The sequence below is a fragment of the Mytilus edulis genome, chromosome 3 (assembly GCF_963676685.1).
Source record: "Mytilus edulis chromosome 3, xbMytEdul2.2, whole genome shotgun sequence".
NCBI classification, from domain to species: Eukaryota; Metazoa; Mollusca; class Bivalvia; order Mytilida; family Mytilidae; genus Mytilus; species Mytilus edulis.
In genome coordinates, this window is record NC_092346.1 from 57,311,159 (window position 1) to 57,333,528 (window position 22,370).

Below are 22,370 nucleotides of genomic sequence, written 5' to 3' on the forward strand. Positions count from 1 at the left end.
ACGATGTAAAAACAAAATTGAAAAGAGAAAATCAATGGATCGTTATACAATACAACTATTAAACGAATCTGAATATAGCAGACAACAATAAACCACAACCACCGAGGTTCATGTTCAAAGCTTTGAACAGGCATATCAAGAACTAACATATATGGGGCTGCTTTTAACTCCTTACCTTTTTTCATCCTTCATTTCATTAACTTTTTTTAGCTAGATGTCAGCCATTCCTTTGATGTGTTTTGTCATTTGATTTTGCAATGTTATTAGGGACTTTCCGATTGAATAATCCTCGGAGTTCAGTATTTTTGTGATTATTTTTTTTCAGACATTTTGTATATACTGTTATCTTTGGAATTCACAGTTCTAACTAGGCACTTCCTACTTAGATTCCAGGTGATTTGGAACTTGACATATGATATCACAGCTTAACTATTTCTGAATAACAACTAGATGATGTGACCGAAAAAAAAGGCTTAAGTGTTCCTGACAAGGGTTAATCACGAAAAGCGCTATTAAATTGGTTTTTTTCTCTTTGTGGTTTGTAATCTCATTGACGTGCATTACCATCTCAATTGGAATTGAAAATACTATGAACTATAAAATTACTCGTAAAAAAAATAAACAAAAAGTACAGATACAGTAAGAAGAATATAATTTATTGGTTTTTGAATATTTTACAAAAGAAGATAAATACAAATGTTCAAGTAAACATAACATGTATGAGATGTCGGAATTTCAGTTGTATCTCGTTGATAGGATCCTTAGTAGCCACCCTGAAATAATTAAAATAAAATCCGATTAGAAAGATGAATAGGACATATCTGTGTCTAATTTTGTTTGAACACTACAAGACATAGGTATTGCTTAGTTAATTTTTCAGTATCGCTTCGTAAATTTGTACTTTAGATTCGTTCTCTGTTCATAAACAAAGATTACTAAAATTTTGAAAAAAATGAGAGGGGAAAACTGACATTAAATATATGAACTTTGATTGATAAACTAAGATAAATGTATACTCACTTTGCGCTCTTTGCCGTAAGACTAAAAGGAAATAATAAGAAATATTTAATATTTTTTTATAATTAAATTACTAACTGAAATACCAAATACAACAAGTAATACATGTGATATATGTACGAGGAATTTTAAAGATGTGTATGTACACGCTTGCAATTACCCCAGTACAAATTCACAGCGCAAAGTTTGGTGAGACTTTTAAGTGACAAGTGCATTTTACTGTGAATTAATGATGTATGCCGACGAAATCTTATTTCGGCCGAAAACCACTGACAAATTTGTTTAGCATAGATGAATCGGTTCAGTTTCTCAAGCACAGTGGGTTTCAAAATATAGTCGATCTCTGAGACAGTGCTATTAGGTGTGCCAATACATGATGTGTCACTGCATCAATTCATTTAATATAGCTTGTATAAACAGTCAGTTATCTGTTGTGTATTTACTTTATATTTTTTCTAATACTGATTTTTTGTTTTGTTATTATGACGTTTACTCGGTGTATTTCCTAACCGTTTGTTCATTTAATCTCATTTATGAGGATTTAAAAAGATATGAATGTATGAATAAATAAATGAATGGTATAGCTTCATAAATTTTGACTTTAGATTCGTTCTCTGTTCACGATTAAAGTTTTTCAAAATTTTGAAATTTAACAATTTGAAAAAATTGAAAGAGGGAAAAATGCGAGATAACTAACATTAGTTATGTGAACTTTGATTGATAAACTAAGATACATGTATACTTACTTTGCGCTCTTCGCCGTATGACTAAAAGGTAAAAATAAGAAATATTTTTAATCTAAATCGTGTTACTGTTGTAAAATTATGCAAAAGATATTCTTAATTTGTATCAATCTAAATAAACAAAATGTGAAACAAGTTCTTTATCGTTGTCGAAAGAAAATGCTAAATCTCTCATAATTATATAATTCTGTTAATTAAAATAAGACAATCACATGTTTCGGCCATATTTTACAATGCAATGAAATCTAAGTTTTTACGTGATACATTTAGTTCGAAGACTCGATATTTACTGATTTTGACCACAGTCCTCTTTTGAAGGGACATACACACTTGATTGTTTTATTAAAAACTTACAGGTTTTCCGTAGGATTTTCTTGCACCGTATCCATTTCCAGCATAACCATTTCCGTTTCCATAACCATTTTGGCTTTCAGGTGGGGCAAAGTCAACATAGTCGCCACCGTTATACCCGTTACTACCGCCATTATATCCAGTTAGAGCATCATATTCATTTCCGCCGGCATATCCATTACCACCAGCGTATCCATTACCGCCACCATATCCATTACCACCTGCGTATCCAACTCTACGGCCGTATCCACCATATGTTTTCTTCTTGTATTGTACAGCCTGTACTAATACGAATGCACAGATACAAAGACAAAAATAACCAATCGACTGCATTTTTAACACTGAAAAGTAAAATATTTTATTTATTATATTTATCTTCCAAATTTCTAGTACCAAAAAAGAAAGATGTTTAACGTAAAAGGCTTAATCTAATGTATTATTAGCCTGTCTAAAGTAATGCGTTTAGTTGGAACCTTGCACTTGGCTGTTACATTTACTCCAATCGTAATGAGTATGAGTGCCAGTTGCTTACCAAAAGATAGTGGTTCTTTACGGTGTCTGCAACCAATAAAACTGCCCACAACATCATTGCCAAAATATTCTGAAAATGGCATTAAAGACGAAACCAATTGCTTTGATGTTAAATACAACTAGTATCCAGCATAAATAAAAATGTATCACAAGTTGTGTTCAGTTTTGTATCTGATTTGCAATCAACATAAGTACAGTACCCGGTAATAGTTGAAAACATTTGGGGATTTGGAAATTGTATAAAGTCGCCAAATGTAATGATTTACAAAGGTAATACGACAGACGCGCGCTTTGTCTGCAAAAGACTTATCGGTGGCCCTGAAAATTTGAAACTTTTACCTCAGAATAAAAAAATTGAAACGATTGTTCTTTGAAAAACATCATTAAACTAAAAAGACAATATGTTTAATAATCTACTCGGAAATATATTCACATAAATAAGTAAAAACGAAAGTAACATTGGATAAATTTCGTGCGTTGGAACTAACAGACTGTCCTGCTCCAAAACAGAGATATAGAAAATGATGACCTTCGTTAAACTGTTTCACCATAAAGGCATTCAAAAAGAATTGATTTTAAATATACATGGTTTTTTTTCCATTTTCGGATATTAACATTTTTTTCCAAATATGAGTGTAACATGCTTATAATGAAATTATCGTGATCAATAATAAAACAAGTTGCTTTCTTTAAAAAAAGAAAAGCAATACATGAACCTAAGACCGCTGACTGCCGGGTCACCAAAAGATTGTTGCTGAATTTGTGTTTGCTTTTGAATTGAAATAATTGACTGTGAATAGAAGAAGCCAGTTGAAAGTATATATTTACAGCTTCTATTTGAATAGTTATTTTAAAGCTCGACTATTTTAATTATTACTTTGGAATGTACATAATTTTTCCGATTATAACTCTTTGGCAAATCCTACTTTCTACTAACCGGATGACTTATGCAAATCGCACAAACCTATCGCACTATAAATTTGTGCACTCAGTTTGCAAATATAATCAGGAAATTCTGGATGCATTTATTTTATCTATCATACCTCTATATTTTGATTTCTACATGAATGCCTTTATATTCTCAACTCGTATTTGAAGTTGTCTTTACTTATGGTAGATGTTGTATGCGGTGAAACCTAAGGCATGCAATTGGTTCGGACCTCTTATGAAGATACTTATTTTGGTCTCATGAAACATCTCAAATTTTAAGGATTTCCTGATTTTACTTAAATCAATTCAAACATTCTACAGGGAAACTCAGTTTTGCCGAAGAATTTCTTAATTCAGGAGTTTATGAATACCTTTACGCACTTTCAAAATAAACAATTTATATAAAAAGGTATTTAGATATAAAAATATACCAGAATGAATTAAAATGATGTACACCAGATACGAGTTAATTCTACAAAAAAAGCATCAGTGATGCTCGAATGAAAAAAGTTAAAAGGTTAAATACATTTCAAAGTTAAGGAATGTATTCCTTGGGAAGACAATCCTTAGCTTTTCAAAAAGGTCAAAGTTTATAATAGGAACGTGACTCAAAAAAGGAACAAAAGAGAAACAACTCGAGGTCAGAATACCGTTAGTAATGATGACCGTGCTAGAAAGTCGCATGTAAAGCTCTTTCTGCCGTGTCCTGAATTTAGAACGAAAATACGCTTTCACGAGTGAATTTAAAAGTATTGCATGCAAGTAGTATTTTAGCGCACGAAATAATAAATAGAAAGCTCCTCACTGATACTCAGGAAAAGAATACGCATTTGCGTCATCACATATCTTAATATAATAGTTGAATTCGAATGTCAAACGTCCTACATTAAATTGTTTGACTCCGGATTCATTGACATTTTATCCGGAATTGAGAACGTAAACCGATAGTGTGCTTTTGAAATGTGATCTATAATGTGAATAAATCAAACCAATCAAGACGTGTAGGATTGTTGGTCAACACAATGAATAAAATTTTCAAACCGTTACCATAGTACAAATATGAAGATGCTATAAGGTTAAACTATTAAAACAAACAAACAAAAATTGAATTAAAATTCTATAATAAACTAACGTTCCTGTTAGTATTTTTTTCAAATTCTTTTGAATATATATATTTATTAATATCAATAAACACGAACGTCCAGTATTTACGGATGGACATTTTATTTATCGAATGAATCTATTTTTAAATTCTAACATTCCACTATGTGAATATATTACTATACAAAATATAAGCAAAGACTTCTAAATCCATACTAAAACAGTATAAAATAATCAATATTATCGTTGTAATTGAATTTTGTTGTGATTATTGTAAATTATTTTTACGGTTGTTGTGACCTGCAATGATTTAAAATCATGCTTCATGAATTGAAAACACACAAGAACTTTTTTATTTACGACCGTTTAAAATTTAAATATTTAATAAATTTATCTTACTTTCCGTTTTATTGATATATTACAATACAAAAAAAAAAATTATTACTCATAAAACCTAAATACTAAAATGGTATGAAATAATTAACGTAGAAATATAATGATTATTGTTTATAAACAATTTTTTTTGTAGGATGCAAGAATTTATTTGGATTTAATTTTAATGTTTTCTTTACAAATGAATATTTAAAAATACCAAAGCAGAGTATCTTGTCATATAAAATACTTATTTCTTAATTGCAACTCAGAAAATATTCTGATTTCAATCATTGTTAGTTTCTTCAGAAACATAAATACAGTATATATTGTGTATATATTTCTTTGATTCTGATTAAATAAAATACTTTGTATAAGAAAACTCTTTCTGTTTTCCGATCTAATATTAATATTATAACCAGAAAGTTCTCTTCCGTAAGCCTATGATGAAATACACAGTATCCCGTGGTTGAATCTTCAAACATAATTAGTTTACATGTTATCGAGACAACAGACAATACCACGTTGTAATTGACCCAGATACACACAGTGTACAGTGGTCGTTTTAAAACAAATATAATTGCGTCGTCAAGGGACATCAAGATAAAATTGAGAATGGAAATGAGGAATGTGCCAAAGAGACAACAACCCGACCATAGAAAAAAACAACAACAGAAGGTCACCAACAGGTCTTCAATGTAGCGAAAAATTCCCGCACCCATATCAAAGAGACCATATCAAAGACGTAGATAACAACCTGTTAAGACCTGTATAAATGACCGAAAACATTCGAGACGTTCCGAAAATTTTCTTCTGACTTCCGGCCGAGAGATATCGAGTGGCCCATAGACACATCCAAAACTCGCCAATATATAAGCATGAACCCCTCAGGGGGTTCATGCAAAAAGAAAATTTCATTATCATGTGTAATATGTTTAACAAATACTCTTTTAAAAGTGAACGAGTGTGGTGTCAAAATAAATTTCAATTAGTATGGTAACCGATGTAAACAATCTACTGATGATGTCACATTTAAAATAAGTAGATTTGTGTTTTGATAAGATACGGTTAATAATTAAAAAAAAACATCAAGAAACTCTTTGAAGATGAGAAACATGCTTTACTCAAATGCCCTTTATATTCACATGCGAGACAAGGGATTTTTAAGGTGGTACCTAACACTACAGGGAGATATTTCTTTAAAATCAGCAGAACGTTTAAATGACGTTGTGTTCATAAAGGAATATTAAGCTTCTCAATGATCAAAATAAGTGTTTGTCAAACTGCTATATAACCAGTGTAATTTTTCTGATTAAACGGTTGGTTCAAATTTTTTGAAATTCTTATATTTTTGTCCAAGATTTACTTTGACTAAATTTTAAGAAAATTAAACAGCCAAAGTAATTTTTGTTAAAGTTTCTTTTTAATAGTGTTTTTTTAGACTTAAATGATAATGAAAAAAATAAAAAAATGATTTTTTTTTTTAAACTTTTATCGATTTGTCCATTTTTATGTAAAAGTCTCATAACTCTTTTTAGAGTGGCTCTCGAATTTTTTAAGATTGGTTTGTACTATTAATTAAAACATGCTGTATATACATTGTATTCATGCTTATATTGTACATGTAGAGATGTGAGACTATAATAAAATATTTGATTTGATTTGATTTGATTTGGAAAAAGTTTATCGTTGAATTTGTATTCTTTAGTTTAAAAAACATATTTCAATTGAAGTTAAATTAACGAGAAGATGATCTGTATGAAATACTCACTCCCTGAGACTTCTTCTTGTCTAAAAGGATTTTATGTAGTATAGAATATAAAAATAGTTATCTTACCTTTAACTGGATAACAAGGTTACAATAAATAAGTGGCGATATTGGAACCCTTGAAAACCGTCCCTATATATACTATAAGTTGTACCTATCATATTAGCACTAGGAAATACATATCAAACTTTGAATTAATTATTTGATGGTTTTTAGGTTTAATTAGTTCGATATGAAAAAGTAATTACATGTAGTTTTAAATTATCATAGCATAAAAACTTAAAAAGTGTAAAGCAAAAACCCCTATCGTAATTTCTGAATACTTAGTACTTAATCTAAATGAAATTAAAATTAATTAATTAACAGTTCAGTTGACCTTATAGTTTTCCGAGTACCATTTTTTATCATCGTAAAAACACAAAAACGTATATAGTTGCGGTTTTACTTGTTGGAAAGAAAGTACACGACTTGGAGATAGCTTGGTATCATAGACTTCTAAACTGAGTCATTAACAAGTATATATGTGGTGCATTTTTTACGATCAGTACGTTTCGACATTATTATCATTTCTTACTGTTTGTATTATTGTAAAGAGAAAAAAGAAGAAGCGGTAAAATGTGTCTGTTTGTGTTTGGGAAGTTTGTAATAACGTTTTAATATTAAACATAGAAAGTTCGTATGCAGTATGGATTACTAATTTACGTTTTTTTCGCTGCAGATCTAACTGTGATAGTATGACAATTCCTTGTAAGTTATATATACAAATAAACTCATCATAGATACCAGAACTAAATTTAGTATATACGCCAGACGCGCGTTTCGTCTACAAAAGACTCATCAGTGACGCTCGAATCCAAAAAAGTTAAAAAGGGCCAAATTAAGTACATAGTTGAAGAGCATTGAGGACCAAAATTCCTAAAAATTTTGCCAAATACAGCTAAGGTTATCTATGCCTGAGGTAGAAAAGCCTTAGTTTTTCAAAAAAATCAAAAATTTGTAAATAGTAAATTTATAAATATAACCCTGAAGTAGTTCTAGAATTGTTTTTTTAAAGACTTAAGACTTAGTTGCAGTTATATTACGATGTCTTCAGTTAATTAATTAAATATTTTTCTTATTAAACGTTTGCCAAAACGATTTTTTTGAAAACAGAATATATGAAATTATTTACTTATAATGTATTAATATTTTTTGATATACTAGTAGTGAAAAAATGGAATATTGAATCTCATGCTAAATAATTTACCTTAACATTTTTTTAAATGCTGTGGTATGATATATGCTAATTACTTTTTCATTGATATAATGAATATTTATAGGGTGGTACAAGGTCTCCAATTTTTCGTTATTCAGATTATGTGATCAATTTCAGTATTTATTGCTTAATTAGAAATTCATGTACCTAATCAGGAATAAGACAGTTTTTTAAACGTTAGATGTGTTTGAGCTTTTGATTTTGCCATTATATAAAAGAGGGACGAAAGATACCAAAGGGACAGTCAAACTCATAAATCTAAAACAAACTGACAACGCCATGGCTAAAAATGAAAAAGACAAACAGAAAAACAATAGTACACATGACACAACATAGAAAACCAAAGAACAAACAACACGAACCCCACCAAAAACTAGGGGTGATCTAAGTAATTTCTGTTGGAGTTAGAATTTATTTTTATTTTTCTTTGTTCTCAACAAGGTTGGTTTATATAGTTAAATATGTGTTTTATGCCTGGTTTTGAAAGATATTCAACGACTAAACTTTCGAAAGTTTCCAGAGTAAAGTTTCTTATAAATCTAGGTTTAATTAAGTAGCAAATGTTGTGTCAAAATCCGTTATTAGAAAATGTATATATATATTTTAACGATTATATCGATGACTATTAAAGTATTTTTATTGAACTCCCAAAACATTACCTAAATAATTTCGAACGTTTTAATGATTAAAAAATACAAATAAAATATCACATGTTACAGCAGATTTCAGTCAGTATGTAGCTAATGGTAATATCTTTGGTTAGCTTGCTTGTTAGCTGAACCGTGAAGTCATTGTTGGGTAAGGTAAACTTCCCTCCTTTAATAGTAGACTAGCCCAACAGATAAAAAATCTATCTCTCTGTAGGACTAAGCTACTTTAAAAGGAGGGTAGTATACCTTACCTAACAATGACTTCACGGTTCAGCTAACAAGCAAGCTAACCAAAGATATTACCATTAGCTACATACTGACTGAAATCTGCTGTAATTCAAATTTAAATATAATGTATACAAGTATAACTCCGCCTTTTTATACTGTTTAAAGATGTCAATCTTAATAACAATGATTGAGCAAACATTATGGTGACGGTTCATTCCCTCTATTCCCACTTTTTATAAATCTGGTAAGAAAAGGTAGAATTTCATGTGGGAATAGAAGGAAAACTTGTGCAAACAAAGGATTATACTGTACAAACATTTTTTAATCAACTGTTAATTGACCAGCTTTTTTTTTATTAGAACAGGTAATAAGTTATTTTTGCATCTGTATGAATTCTGGGTTTTTTTAAACAAAATAAATAATGAAGTAAAGTTAACAGTTTTCACCCATTATTTTATGTCTTTGATTATTGGTCCAAGTTATTATATTTTAGAGTATACTTTTATTTCACATCTTAAGCCAACAGGAATCACCAAAAGCATTAAATTATCGTTTATTTAAAGTTACTTTGGAGTTTGAGAAATATTTATTTTGGATGACCGGCAGATATCCTTATTTCTTAAATTTGGAACTTTGAACATGAAATCTCCAATAGAAACTGGAAGATGGCAAAACATAGAAAGAGAAAACAGAAAATGTGTATTTTGTAATTCAGATGCCATTGGTGATGAATACCATTACATTTTAATCGTTCAGCTTTCGATAATTGTAGAAAACAATGAATTGCATTTTACAATAGAAATAGAACAAACACATTGAAGTTTTATGACTTAATGAATTCCCCAAAATGTACATGTGTAGAACTGAACGAACTTTGTTAACTTATTAAGGAGATCAATTATAAATTGAACTTTTCTGGATGAACAACTGTGAATGCCTCTATCTACTTTCGTACATTATTTATTTATGTAATTGTATTGAAATATGTATAATTATCTCTATACCTTTCTGTAATTTCATTTTTTTGGTTTGTGAGAATAAAGATTTATATATATATAAGATTATACTTGGTTATAATATTATTTATATCATGATTTATTAGTAAAGCAGACAATCTTTTAAAGTTACAAATTCAAAAATTTAAAAATAAATCTGACTCCAATCTATTTATCATAATTTTTCTTTATTCTTAAGTACAAATTCAAAAGTTGAAAAATAAATCTAACTCCAATTTATTTATCATCATTTTTCTCTATTTCTAAGTAATTATTTGATGAAAAAAGAAACATATTACAAATAAACAAGGTATTATACCTAAACAGTGTACCAAATATGTTATGCTTTGAACACGGCCGACACTCGGCTAACCGAGAGTTTGGTCGGTTAATCTATATTGAGTATGCGGCTATATCGGCGGTTGGTCTGTTAATCGGGTTGGCTAAAGTCTGTTAATCAGGTGTAATTGAGAAAATCATTGCAAGGTCAGTATGTTTCATTGTATAACTTTTTAATTATATTTATATCATAAAAACTATTCGTGTCTGACAAAACGATTTGGAGTACTGAATCCAGTGGTGTAATTATTTTTTTTCTAGCTTCAATAAACGATCTATAAAATGAAAAGGCGAGTGAGTCGTTGAATCTTTTCGATCCAAATGTAACGAAGAACCGGGGTCTGGTCCTGAACATTTCACCCTTCGGTTTTTTTCTACCCATTACGGTTACGGTGTTGGAACGATAACAAGGTTTTTTGGTTTCGGAGGGATTACTTAATAGAGACCTTAATTAAAGTTCTCTTTCTATAAGGATACTGTTGCACCGTATTGTAATTTTTTCGTCACAAGTACATCTCATTTTTTCAATGTGAAAATATAAACTAAAGGTAGTAAGACTATTGTCATGGCTAAATAACTCTTAACTGACACGATTTAAATTGTCCAACCCATTAACAGACTGTATTCCCCTAATATTCATTAAAATGTGGTATTACTCAACTTATATAACAATTACGAAATATTTATCAATGACAATTATTTTTTTAGAACTAAAGTACTATTTTGTGTCCTTTAAATCATATATAAAAATGTTTTTTAGCCTTTTATCCAAAATATTGCTATGCGTACAAGCATAAAAACCACTTACTTGCGAGACGCCTTTTCGTTTTACTTAAAACTGCGCAGGCTATGCATTTTTTTTACTGGTGGAAAATGTTCTATGATAGATATCATTTTGTCAGACACTTTTCTTTTTTTGATGTGGTTCTCATAATATGGCAAAAATCTGTATATTTAACAGAGTTAACATTAAATTGTGAGTTTTACTCGTAACAGACGTATAACCAACCCGATTAACAGACCAACCGCCGATATAGCCGCATACTCAATATAGATTAACCGACCAAACTCTCGGTTAGCCGAGTGTCGGCCGTGTTGAAATAAAATACAGGTAAATCTTAGGTGAAATTCTAATTAACCCTGATTGTTATAAAAACAAATTATTTATCAAAACATCTATTGTTATTTGCAAGTGGGAATAGAAGGAATAGTATTTTTAAAAAGTGGGAATAGGAGGAAGACACCATGGTGACTTGAATAACACCGGTATCACTCAGATTACAATTCTACCTTGACAGGTAAGTTTGTATTTAGCCTATAAAATACTTATTTAGCCTTGAGAATTGAAAGGTCAGTTTCCCATTCATACAATATAGGTTGATAAATTTGGCTTCATGCCATTTACCTTGTCCAAAATTAAGGTCACTTTATTGTTATTGTGATATTGTTAAGGTTCATGTGGACCCTATGGATAAAATGGCCGTATTTTCACCTCAAATATTTACTCTGAGTACAGACAAACCTGCGCATCTGTAAAAAAATTCAGGCATAGCATGCCCTAGATAAATGACTTTTAAGTATGTTTTATGTTTTAGAAAAATAAAAATTTACCAGGATTTTGCTGTGCACTTTTTTTCATTCCTCCAGAAGGTGCTAAAAATAAACTAAGTTGGGAAACAGGTTTGAGAACTTCCCCACAGGTAAAAATTAAAGTGAGCATTTTTAATTGACATGGACATTAGATGGACAATAGATACCTGACAATAATTGGTTATTTAAACTGTGTACCTGAGTGGACCATATCAAAGTAAACTCAACTGATTGTTAATTTTATCATCTTCTGCAGAGACGAAAAAAGTGTACGGCAAAATCCAGTTAAGTTATGAATTTTCTAAATCATACAATGCATTTGAATTCTATTTATCTAGGGCATGCTATGCCTTAAAACTTTTTCAGATGCACAGGTTTGCCTGTACTCAGAGAAAATTTTGAGGTGAAAATACGGCCATTTTAGCCATAGGGTCCACATGAACCTTAAAGTACAAATTAACCCTATATTCTGACCAATACTTAAAACTTTGTGCATCTTGATTTAATTGTTAAAAATCTGTTAATGTTGAATTTAAGGGGTTATTTTAGGCCTTTTAATTGCATATTTCTTTACATGGTAGTTTTTTTTTTCAGATATAAAAAAAAACTATCTGCTTGACTGGTATAGAAATAGACTATGCTTGCAGGGTCTTGTTTTTTGTTTACACCAAATCTGACAGATTATTATTAAGTTGCAAAATATTTTAAATGAGAGCTGAAATTTTTTCTATCTTTAAATGTGCATTGAACAATGTTGAAGGTTAAAATAATCATAATGTGAACAAGAATGAAGAAAACATCTTGGTCCCAAAAAAAAACATCATCAACCAAGATATAATATTTCAAATTTTAATTTATTATACTAATATCAGTTGAAATCTCAAGCCACTATTTTGCATGTTTACAATGTAGGTCATGTCCCAACAGAAAATCAATGATTTGACAGTACAATGTACTCTTAGCACAAACACATAAGGTCACTGTGAAATAGACATCTAGGGCAAGAAACAGTCAGTTATAACTAACCAGTTTGACTAGATGTCTAGTTTAAAACCAGTTTGACTAGATGTGTCCTATATTTTGACAATGTAAATGACATGAGGACCTGCATGGGTTTTTTAATATCTGTATTCTTTAAATTTTTAGGGCATTTTTCTTTTAATAGCCTTAAAAATAACTCTCATTCTGTAAAGCAAATTCTCATGAAAATTATTTTACTATATAGTCTTTCTGTTACAAGATTATTTATCAATTATGCACATTGATCATTATATTATCGGTATTGCATTACAGTTACCTAAGTTTCCTTTTTATTTTGCACATTTATTCTTTATACTTTTGCACCGCATTATTCTCTATTCTTTTTTTTGTTGTTCATTTTCTCTATTCTCTATTTTTTGTTGCTATTACATTTATTCTCTATTCTGTAAACCCCATTCTGACCCTTATAGGTAAACTTCTATTGTATGAATAGGATAAACTGACCTTTCAATTCTCAAGGCTAAATAAGTATTTTATAGGCTAAATACAAACTTACCTGTCAAGGTAGAATTGTAATCTGAGTGATACCGGTGTTATTCAAGTCGCCATAATACAAACAAAGATAGCAAGCAAACCGAACCAAACCTTTATCTTGCTTACATTAGGATGACAGCTGTAAGCCTTTTGAGAAAAAGTACGAGAAGTTCTTTGACAAAACCCTATGGTATTATTATTTTTACTCAGACACCGGTCCGAGTAGTAGCTGTAAGCTCTTAAATATCGTATGATTTGCGAAAAGTTTATTCCATATGCGAGGGAAGTAGGAATATTGCTGCTAAGCTGAGGAATATTTAAAATTTAGTCGTCATAGATTCTTGTAATGACCGCTGTTTGTCGAATTCGAGGTAAGTTTCTAGAAAAGAGACAGAGGAAGCTGTTTATGTTGTCGTTCAGGTTGATAAATTGGTGAGGCCGTATCAGCACACTTTCGATTGTGATGGAAAGTAGATATAAGAAGATATAGTATGAGTGCCAATGAGATAACTCTCCATCCATGACATAATTTTGTAAAAGTAAACCATTATAGGTCAAAGTACGGTCTGCAACACGCTGAACATCATCATATAACCTATTTGTAAAATTAAATGATCTAGCTTCTATTATTTTGTTGTTTTTAACAAGTGTCTGCAGGAACTCAAATCAAGGCCAAACTCTAGCAAACTGATTACCTGTTCTTTAATGTAACAAGTTTTATTTTTGGGATCATTTTTTAACAAAATATGTAGACTTCTATCCAAAAACAAGGAAATTTTAGCGTACGATACCATTTGTATTGAGGAAAGCATTTTGTACTGTTGTTTGTAAAGGGGAATGCAGGATCACTTACATGATTAAATGAACATTTTTTTTAAATGCAGTAGGTCTAAACAATGAATGTATTTTTAGTGTGGATTAATTTGACCTCCAGTATTTGACGTGTGAGAAGAACGAACTAGAGGAATATGAACAAATTGGAATTTATCTGCTCCTTTACTTTCTACACGTAGGAGAAGTTTCAGTTTTTAGAACTATCCTTCGGGCATAATAAAAAATAAGTCAACAATCAACACTATCAAGACTCCACTTTGTATGAGGAAGTTACATATATATAAAGAGTAAAATAACAAAAAATACTGAACTCCAAGGTAATTTAAAAATTGTAAACCGTTATCTAATGGCAAAATTAAAAGCCCAAGCATACCAAACGAACGAAAATTTCAGAGATTTCTGTGCAATACATTACCATCAAATCATTCTGTGCAAAATATTTAACAGCTTCAAAATGTAAATATGCCTAGTCCCAATGTAGACGTAAACTCGTGTGTATCGTATAGGGCGAGTGCAATGCTATCTCAGTTAAAAGAACCTATGCAACTATTCTTTAAAAGGAGGCTTGGAGGTAGCATGTCGAAAAACAAAACTAAAGTCTCATACTCTACTCACACCCTTCTAAGACAGTCAAAATTCTACACCTTCATCCCAATTGACTTAATTTGCAATCAATACATTTTATATTACTGCACATTTATTCTCGTCCTGAATATATGCGAAATTGTTGTTTGGTTATTAAATTATAGACACAGCTTAAACAGCAGACTAACTTGTACAAATAACTTAACTAGTAAAAGGAAAATTTCACCAGACGTTACATTATTTTAGTGAACTAAAACCATAATATACTTTTTTTATTATTGTATTTTGTAATGCATGATTAAAGAAAGAAAAAAAACTTCGTTTGAAAAATGCATACCCCTCACCCATCTTAATAATATGAACAAGCACTATTTGCTATTTTTGTTCACAGTCTTGTTAAACCGACAACAAACTAGTTGTTACGTTAGTTATACGGTATATTTAAGGTGCACTTACTGTGTGTTTAATGATGTCCAATGTTAGCGTTAATAAGTCTCTGTATAAGACAATTTTACATCATTTATTTTATTTTTTATAAGTTAATAAATTGGATCAGCTGTTTATTTCCCTGTATAATCAGTGGAGAGTAACAGGGTAAATCAAGAAGAGCTTGGACCATTGGTGAAATTTGTAACAAGCAAGATTGGATGAATAAATAATGTTATGTTGTTAAAAAAAAATGAATATATTTATGTACGGCATTTGAATATCACATTTTGAAAACAATTTTAAAATGTACAAAAAGAGTATTTCTAGAATATTTAACACACTTGAAGCACTCACAAAATGGTTAGTGTTCGTATCAGCCTACAAAGCACGTACATACTACAAGGACATTCTGAAAGATAAATTTATATAAATTTTACATACAGATCCGTGCGCTCTACAGAAAATCAAATGGTTAACAAAAATCAAATTGCCGCAACTCAACTTACGAAAGATTCATACTATATATTGTTACATCAACTTCATAAAATACTTTAAAAGATTAAGTCATATCGATCTCTAGCAATTCTTTTAAAACTAATATTTCAATGTGGCAACTACTTTTCTCAAAATTATTAAAGAACTTATCATTGACTTATGTAATAAAACATATGAATATAGTTGAATCAACTTTTTTATGATATTTTAGATTAATACGTACTCTCTTCTAAGTAAGTTTATCAAAAGTTTTCCTATCTAATCATTAGACGTTTAAATAATCTGATTGCAAATTTATTTGCTGAAACTAATGCAAGGACTTCTTTTGTAATTAAAATAAAAAAATCCAAATATGTTAGTAAAAATATACTTGAAGTCTGATGAAATGTATTAAACTGTCAATTGTCTGCTTGATAATCTTTGTTCAAGCATAAAGTATATCGACATGTTGTAGAAATTTCTATGGACACAAATTGCGCTGGTTTCTGTATTGATATAAATTACAGTTTATAATCAGTAAATAATCGACTAGATTCCATGTCATTGATAATTTAACAACTTGTTATTATTCTATACAAATAAAGACATTTGTTAGATTATTATTTTTTAAAGGAAGACTATTATCAACTTAATTGAAGGTTCATGAGTGACAATGACATCAATAATGTACTTGATGGTTACTTTTTTCTTTGAGGAGTTTTATCTAAATTATGCTTCATATGAGAACAAAAATAAATCTAGCGGTAGTACTCAAATTTAGAACAATCTGTTGGAATACAAATCCACAGAACAAATCGGTGTCGAGCAAAAATGCCACCTTTTTATATCCCTTTCGGTGTATATGTTTTCCTTATTCATTACGTTTCTTGACAAAGTAAGATTTTTTTTGTGGACGTAACACAAGAAATTTTCATCCTCGATTTTTTTACTTTATTTGATTTTTTTAATGCGACAATCAATTACATTATTCAGTTGAGAATGGTGACGAAGAGTGTAAAGTAAATATATATGAAAGTTATGGTATTTTAGCAAAATTTCAACAGTGTGATTGGAAATTTATCAAGTAATCTTAAGAATGTTATATATTCTCCAGAAGGGTAAGCAGATATTGCTCCGACCACACGTTGTAACCGTCTTAAGTCTCGTTTAAATACAAATATGGTGATATTTTCAATTCGGTGATGTCACGTTAAAGGAAAGACAACATTGTTGTTCCGAAAATTGGAACATGTCTATCGTGATCTGTGAAAAAGAAATATAATAACAGTCAACGTGATGCCATTCGTACAACTTTTGTAGTAATGACCACAACTGTACTTCTTTGAACCCTTCTGTGCATGCAGGAACCCTCTTTCAAGAAATCATGATAATATACAAGCTCTGGCATATAGTTTCAACTGTAAGATATATACTGAATCTGCAGACGATGCTGAAATGTTACTGAATAGAGAAGGACGGATTTGTGATTTTCTAAAATCTCCCCATCCGTTAATGATGTAGGGATATATGTTCTTTAGTAAGACATTCCAAATAATGAATTTGCAAATGAAAAAAAATACTATTAGCGATGTTGTATTCCTGAACAACAGTATATTCTTCTTTGGGAGAGGAAGTATCAACAACCTCGTGCTTTTTGCAAGAACTTGAACCAGTATCTGGATTGTACATTTAGTCAAAGACCTCTAATGCACTTTCAGATACATCACCGAATATATTTTATCAAAAAGACCAAGTTTCCAGTTTGTGTTCACGTGAAATCTTGGATGCAATATGTATGTTAATGAAATATCAGGTTTTCTTTTTATCTTTAAGGTAATCAGGAATTATTTAAGTTTCATTTGATTGTTAAAGGAAAAGAGACATTACCATGTCAAAAACAAATAACAAACTATATATCAATGCAAAATTTAATATCAGTATAAACAATAATTTTCAAAACAAACATAAGTTAGTCGTTGACAATCTGGTTGCATCTTTTTGACAGGTTCCTTAATAACCTCCCTAAAATGATATAGAAAAACGATTAGTCAGAAGAAGGAATTATCAGCATTGTTTGTTTTTGTCTAGTCACTAGAAAGAATTATCAAAATTGTTTGTCTTTTGTCTAGTCACTCATATGGTTACGCCATAAAATAATTAAAAGAAAGGAAAACAAATATTTAATACACACGTATAATTTCTTATAGATTTTGTATCATTTATGTGTTGTTGGTTCAGTGATGTATCTTTCAGGATTCGTATAACATGGTACTCTAGTGAGGAGTGTCATCATTAGTTTTTTTGGTGGATTTTCCGTTCCGTTTCTTGATTTTCTTTTATGACTTTGAAAATTTTTATTCTTCGTCCAAAAATATGACATTAAAATATGTCATACAACATAAAAAGTCATAACACGAATAAGCGTTATTCATACTTACTTTTGGTTGTTTGCCGTATTGCTGAAACGAAAAAAGAATAAAAACATTATTTATGACTTGTTTTTTGTATGATTTTATGAAATGTCTTTACCTCTTGCAACGTTTAAACAAAACTGAAAAAAGTATAAATCACCAAAAAGGAAGATGTGGGTTGATCTTATAACTAAGTCCTAAATGTAGTAAGTAAAAATAAAAATAAATTGAAACCAACTACTTTGGTGTCTGTATTGTTAGTAACAACTTTGTCTCTAATACAGCATAATCTATTGTAACGGTATTGTTATTAAATTTGATATGAACAAAAACTATGTATATAATGAAATTAGTTTTTTTGTTTTGTTTTGTTTTTTATCACACTTATGACAAACGCCATAAAACAACTAAAATATAGAGGATGAAAAGTAGTAACTTATATAAACCCTATGGTTTGTAATGGTTATTGTATCATTGATTTTTTAGTTTTTGTACTAATGTTTTGATGGACTTTGTATCATTGAAAAATGAAAAACCACACAAATAATATACATCAATCATACTTACTTTTTGGGGTTTGGCGTATGGCTAAAACGAAAAAAGAAAAAAAAAAGAAAGTTTTAGTTTGTAACCCGGATTTGTTTTTTTTCTCAATCGATTTATGAATTTCGAACAACGGTATACTACTGATGCCTTTATTTATCACTCGTTTAGGTATGGTATTATAAAATGTCATCTCTACTTAAGAAACGTTTTAATGAATTGAATTTATTAGAAAAAAAAATCATTTTAATTTTGTAATTAGGATAACAAAGTATTAATACTTAAAATAAAAATTGATTTAACGGTAACATAGTCCAAATGTAATAAGTAAATTATATGTTTATTTATCATATACTTAGCATTGATATGATAGCTTTTGCATATGTGTAATGAGCGGAAGTACACAAGCCATAATTTCCCACCCGGGCTGATAACCCATATCAGGTGCATCTCGTGCACAAAATCCATAATAGTGCCTCTCGTGCAAGTTACTTCCGGTGTTTCCGGTATCGGTTGTTTACTTTTCCATTGTGACGTCAGATGTTTTTTATGACGACGTCAAAATTTACGGGAACTTTTGTGGGGATAGTTTAATACTTGCTAACAAATGCCATTGACAATTATGAATCATTTTATAGTACAACAAACATGGAGTAGTAATGATCGTAAAACTCTTCCAAATTTTCAATGTTTCAAAATGCTTCTATAGGAAATGTTACCATAAATATATAAGGAGTTACTGATGCTATTGTTGGACAACTATAGTATATTTGATTCATAATTTTAATTTTCTTTATAAAATGTTTGACTGTTTTAGTTATTGCATTAGTTTATTTGCCTTACATTAAACTATTGTCGGAAGTATATGATAAAGCGATTAATACATGGCCTTTTCCATATCAGCCTTGGTATCATATCTCGACCCATATCAGCACCTCGACTCCGTCTCGGGCTGATATGGGGGTCTCGGGATGATACCCAGGCTGATATGGAAAAGGCCATGTATTAATCTCTATTTATATACTGACACCTACTACTTCGGTATATGCACTGTTGGTACAATCGTATAGCTTATACAGCATTGCACTTTAATACGGTAAAATGCTATATCTTACATCACAAAAACATAAGAAATATCTTTAAATATATCAAATTGAAGAAAAAGAAGTTACAATTCAATCGTTGAGTTAAATTATGCTTGTCCCCTTTATGCTTTTGTCTATTTCAATAAGGAAACAATCGATTTGAAGTATACATATAAAACTTACTTAGATTTTAAGAATGAAGTTTGAATAAAAAAAAATGCTTGCAGTTTGAATATAAAAATGACTTGCAGTTTGACTGCAAAAATGACTTGCAGTTTGAATGTAAAAATGACTTGCAGTTTGGTTATAAGAATGACGAGAAGTTAAGAAATAAGACATACTTTTTTCCCATATGTGTTTCCTCCTTTTCCGTTGTATCCGTTTCCGTTGTATCCAGTACCTTCAGTTTCGTAACCAGCGACATCTCCTGCATAACCTCCGGTATATCCACCAGTATAACCACCAGCACCACCAGTATAACCACCAGCACCTCTGTATCCTGCACCACCAGTGTATCCAGCGCCACCACTGTATCCTGCACCACCGGTGTATCCACCAGCCCCACCTGTGTATCCACCAGCACCACCGGTGTATCCACCAGCTCCGCCTGTGTATCCACCAGCACCCCCTGTGTAGCCACCAGCTCCACCTGTGTAGCCACCAGCCCCACCTGTGTATCCACCAGCCCCACCTGTGTATCCACCAGCCCCACCGGTATATCCACCAGCTCCACCTGTGTATCCACCAGCTCCACCTGTGTATCCACCAGCACCCCCTGTATATCCACCAGCTCCACCTGTGTATCCACCAGCCCCACCTGTGTATCCACCAGCCCCTCCTGTGTATCCACCAGCACCACCTGTGTATCCTGCACCGCCAGTGTATCCAGCTCCACCTCTGTATCCTGCACCGCCAGTGTAGCCATTACCGCCAGTGTATCCAGCACCACCATTGTAACCGTTTCCCCCTTGATATCCATTGTAACCTCCTACATAACCATTATATCCATTTTTCCTCTTGTAGTTAGGTCTAGCCGCCTGTACTAATACTAATGCACAGCAACACAAAAGAACAGTAGACCACATTTTCAATACTAAAAAGAGAATTTAATGATGTATAATTATTTTCTCTATTTGCTACAAAACTTCATATAAAAATCATATGGTTTCTATAATTATTGAGAGAAAAAATATCAGCAGATCATTTTACAGAAATTTCGTTATAATTTGATTTCTAGATATTCTTTTATTAGATTTGGTTATTTTAAATATAATGAAATTAGAAAATACATATCAGAAATAGAAGATTATACTAGCTTGTGTAGTTATACTTGTGTTGTTTCTTCTTTTTTCAAGACTTTTGATCATTATTTGTATAGAACCATATAATACCAGGAATAACCGCAGTTGTATTCGACTAAATCTTTCGGAATCTTGGGTCCTCAATTCTTTGAATTTTGCCATTTAAGTAGGCACTTACCGTTTTAAATTATCCTTAGATTCAGCTTTTTATTATTGACCTTTTTTGTACTTTTTGTAGCCGTTTTTAATTCGAGCGACACTGGTTAGTGTGTGTACAGAGTTGGTGTATACAATATATTTGATTAGCATTTTATAAATGTAATAGATAAAGTGTACAAACATGGATTTATTGCAATAAGATGTGTCAAAAGTGTTTTTAGAAGACGAATATGTTTCACAACACTTGCTTGTGATATATAAGTTTAAAGTAAAAAAAAAAAAAAAATACGCAAACAAATCTACTAGGTATATTTTTTTCAGTTTTATCACAAGGTACGCATAGAGACATATGCTTTCAATCTTTATCCCATAAAGTGAAATATTGACAAAATAAATTCTTAATAGACTTAACTTAACTTAACACTAAAAAACTCAGCAAATTTTAGAGTACAATTCAAAAGTATATTGAAAACATTAAAACATCTTTTCTTTTTTGTACTTTTAGGCCCATTTTCTTTTGTTTAGTACTTATTTCAAATGGTTAAAACGAAAAACTATTTTCCTTAACTATGATAATTTAATACAAGAAATTTTGAAAATATGTATCTTACCTTAGAATGACAGGAGGACTACAATGAATATATCACTATGCTGGAACTCTGTATTAACTACAGAGCTGCTATCCTTTATATACCATAATTTGTTCTTATTACAATATCATAAACATTCAACACCACGAATTACATATCGATCATGAAATTTAATCATTGCATGTTTTTTTAAGTTTACTAGGTTTGAGGTCAAAAGCAGTTATTAATCTTCACGTGCAAATTTCCGTTAAAAGTAATAGGTGAATATGCAAGGAAATAATTTCTTGTCTTTCTATTTATTAAAAAAAAAATAGTATGTATTGGGAAAAATCTACATTTGATTTTGGAAAACTTAGATAAATTGAAATTTCAAGATCCATTAGGAGGAAAAACAATTAGGATAAAAGAATAGTGTTTCAGTGTCACGCTGATTTCAATATTTTATCTGCCGAAATCTCCAAAATATGTATGTCTACTTATTTTTTGGAGGGGTTGAGGTGTCTATGAATTTAATAATAGATATCCTATAAGCAAAGCTGATTATTGAACTCGTCGAAATCCTTACTTATACAAG

At 30.6% G+C, this 22,370-nt stretch overlaps 2 protein-coding genes across 4 annotated transcripts in view; both read right to left on the reverse strand.

Annotated features, from left to right (window-relative positions):
• Nucleotides 1-635: 635 nt before the first annotated feature.
• Nucleotides 636-6,994, reverse strand: LOC139514898 (keratin-associated protein 19-4-like). Of its 2 annotated transcripts, XM_071304489.1 has the most exons (5): nt 6,883-6,994; nt 2,115-2,452; nt 1,764-1,784; nt 1,021-1,041; nt 636-773 (listed from the first exon to the last, which is right to left on the reverse strand). In XM_071304489.1, exons 2-5 carry the CDS (start codon nt 2,442-2,444, stop codon nt 762-764), a joined length of 384 nt encoding a protein of 127 aa, XP_071160590.1. In that variant the 5' UTR covers nt 2,445-2,452; nt 6,883-6,994; the 3' UTR covers nt 636-761. The 2 variants fall into 2 exon arrangements, with proteins under 2 accessions (XP_071160590.1, XP_071160591.1); XM_071304490.1 differs by lacking the exon at nt 1,764-1,784.
• A 10,627-nt stretch (nt 6,995-17,621) lies between these two features.
• The window catches only part of LOC139516921 (uncharacterized), a 31,835-nt gene continuing 27,086 nt past the window's right edge, over nt 17,622-22,370 (reverse strand). Inside the window, exons 1-5 of one of the 2 annotated variants that reach the window (XM_071307368.1) lie at nt 21,818-21,932; nt 20,088-20,839; nt 18,686-18,706; nt 18,146-18,166; nt 17,622-17,729 (exon numbers count right to left, since the gene is read on the reverse strand). In XM_071307368.1, coding sequence (XP_071163469.1) covers nt 17,718-17,729; nt 18,146-18,166; nt 18,686-18,706; nt 20,088-20,831 — 798 coding nt within the window. In that variant the 5' untranslated portion in view covers nt 20,832-20,839; nt 21,818-21,932 and the 3' untranslated portion in view covers nt 17,622-17,717. Of the gene's footprint in view, nt 17,730-18,145; nt 18,167-18,685; nt 18,707-20,087; nt 20,840-21,817; nt 21,933-22,370 lie in introns of those variants that run through there. The other variant, XM_071307369.1, reaches the window with a different exon arrangement.